This window comes from Sardina pilchardus, chromosome 5, assembly GCF_963854185.1.
Source record: "Sardina pilchardus chromosome 5, fSarPil1.1, whole genome shotgun sequence".
Taxonomy (NCBI): domain Eukaryota; kingdom Metazoa; phylum Chordata; class Actinopteri; order Clupeiformes; family Clupeidae; genus Sardina; species Sardina pilchardus.
In genome coordinates this window covers 1,664,053-1,666,552 of record NC_084998.1, presented here as the reverse complement: position 1 = coordinate 1,666,552, position 2,500 = coordinate 1,664,053, and the positions used below count along the sequence as shown (strand labels likewise).

The window sequence follows — 2,500 nt, the reverse complement described above, 5'->3', positions numbered from 1 at the left end:
TGCAGCGGGAGCGAGAGCTGCTGGACAAACTCAACGACAAGATGGCCGCCGTGGAGAAGGGCACCGCCGGCGACAAAGCTCAGGTAACCATGGCAACACGGCAGCGCTGCAGGGACACTAAGTATCAACTCGTAGACGTACTCAACGCTGGCGTTAGTTTATGTGTTATTTGATAAGTATCAACTCGTAGACGTACTCAACGCTGGCGTTAGTTTATGTGTTATATGTTATTTGATAAGTATCAACTCGTAGATGTACTCAACGCTGGCGTTAGTTTATGTGTTATTTGATAAGTATCAACTCGTAGACGTACTCAATGCTGGCGTTAGTTTATGTGTTACTTGATAAGTATCAACTCGTAGACGTACTCAACGCTGGCGTTAGTTCATGTGTTATTTTATGGGCGCGCAGTACTGCTGGTGGTGTGACATGTAGTGGGTTCTCTAGTGGACATTTGAGTGAGCTGGGTTCTCTGCTGGGTTCTCTGTTGGGTTCTCTGCTGGGTTCTCTAGTGGGTTCTCTGCTGGGTTCTCTGCTGGGTGCTCTAGTGGGTTCTCTGCTGGGTTCTCTGCTGGTTTCTCTAGTGGACATTTGAGTGAGCTGGGTTCTCTGCTGGGTTCTCTAGTGGGTTCTCTAGTGGGTTCTCTGGTGGGTTCTCTGGTGGGTTCTCTGGTGGGCATTTGAGTGAGCTGGGTTCTCTGGTGGGTTCTCTTGTGGGTTCCCTAGTGAACATTTGAATGAGCTGGGATCTCTAGTGGACCTGGGTTCTCATGTGGGTTCTCTGGTGGACATTTGAGTGAGCTGGGTTCTCTAGTGGGTTCTCTGTTGGGTTCTCTGCTGGGTTCTCTAGTGGGTTCTCTGCTGGGTTCTCTGCTGGGTTCTCTAGTGGGTTCTCTGCTGGGTTCTCTGCTGGGTTCTCTAGTGGACATTTGAGTGAGCTGGGTTCTCTAGTGGGTTCTCTGGTGGGTTCTCTAGTGGGTTCTCTGGTGGGTTCTCTGGTGGGTTCTCTGGTGGGCATTTGAGTGAGCTGGGTTCTCTAGTGGGTTCTCTGCTGGGTTCTCTAGTGGGTTCTCTAGTGGGTTCTCTGGTGGGTTCTCTGGTGGGCATTTGAGTGAGCTGGGTTCTCTGGTGGGTTCTCTTGTGGGTTCCCTAGTGAACATTTGAATGAGCTGGGATCTCTAGTGGACCTGGGTTCTCTAGTGGGTTCTCTGGTGGACATTTGAGTGGGCTGGGTTCTCTAGTGGGTTCTCTGCTGGGTTCTCTGCTGGGTTCTCTAGTGGGTTCTCTAGTGGGTTCTCTGGTGGGTTCTCTGGTGGGTTCTCTGGTGGGTTCTGTGGTGGGTTCTCTGGTGGCTTGTGTGTCTAATCATCTCGTCTGCCCTCAGTAGATATCTCCACTGCTTGGCCCCTCCCTTCTCCCTGCAGTCCTCACTAACCCCACTCTTTGGTCTCTCTGTGTGTGTTTGTGTTTGTGTGTCTGTGTGCGTGTGTGTGTTGTGTGTGTGTGTGTGTGTGTGTGTGTGTGTGTGTGTGTGTGTGTGTGTGTGTGTGTGTGTGTGTGTGTGTGTGTGTGTGTGTGTGTGTGTTTGTCTTGTATGTACATCATTGCATCATTTTCCATGCCGATGTGTCTGTGTGTGGCCTTGTCCTCATTCTTGTCCTTGTGTGCGTGTGTGTGTGTCCATGATCATATGTATGTGTGTGTGTGTGTGTGTATGACCATATGTGTGTGTGTGTGTGTCCGTGTCCATGTGTGTGTTTGTCCCCGTGTTTGTTTGTCCCCGTGTTTGTATATATGTGTGTGTGTGTGTGTCCATATCTATGTGTGTGTGTGTGTGTGTGTGTGTGTGTGTGTCCATGTCTATGTGTGTGTGTGTGCGTGTGTGTGTGTGTGTGTCCATGTCTATATGTGTGTGTGTGTGTGTGTCCATGTCTATATGTGTGTGTGTGTGTGTGTGTGTGTGTGTGTGTCCATGTCTATATGTGTGTGTGTGTGTGTCCATGTCTATATGTGTGTGTGTGTGTGTGTGTGTGTGTCCATGTCTATATGTGTGTGTGTGTGTGTGTGTGTGTGTGTGTGTGTGTGTCCATGTCTATATGTGTGTGTGTGTGTGTGTGTCCATATCTATATGTGTGTGTGTGTGTGTGTGTGTCTGTGCGTGTCCATGTCTATATGTGTGTGTGTGTGTGTGTGTGTGTGTCCATGTCTATATGTGTGTGTGTGTGTGTGTGTGTGTGTGTGTGTCCATGTCTATATGTGTGTGTGTGTGTGTGTGTGTGTGTGTGTGTGTGTGTGTCCATGTCTATATGTCTATATGTCTATATATGTGTGTGTGTGTGTGTGTGTGTGTGTGTGTGTCCATGTCTATATATGTGTGTGTGTGTGTGTGTGTGTGTGTGTGTCCATGTCTATATGTGTGTGTGTGTGTGTGTGTCCATGTCTATATGTGTGTGTGTGTGCAGGGTAGAGCGCAGCTGGAGTCTGAGAGAGGCCGTGTGGA

The 2,500-nt window shown here is 49.0% G+C and overlaps 1 protein-coding gene across 1 annotated transcript in view; it reads left to right on the top strand.

The window, feature by feature from the left end:
- Positions 1 to 2,500, top strand: part of phldb2a (pleckstrin homology-like domain, family B, member 2a) — a 65,930-nt gene that overhangs the window by 44,609 nt on the left and 18,821 nt on the right. The window contains exons 10-11 of the mRNA XM_062535802.1: positions 1 to 83; positions 2,463 to 2,500. The exon at positions 1 to 83 is cut by the window's left edge and continues 55 nt beyond it; the exon at positions 2,463 to 2,500 is cut by the window's right edge and continues 91 nt beyond it. Of these exons, the coding sequence (XP_062391786.1) occupies positions 1 to 83; positions 2,463 to 2,500 (121 nt within the window). The remainder of the gene's footprint in view (positions 84 to 2,462) is intronic.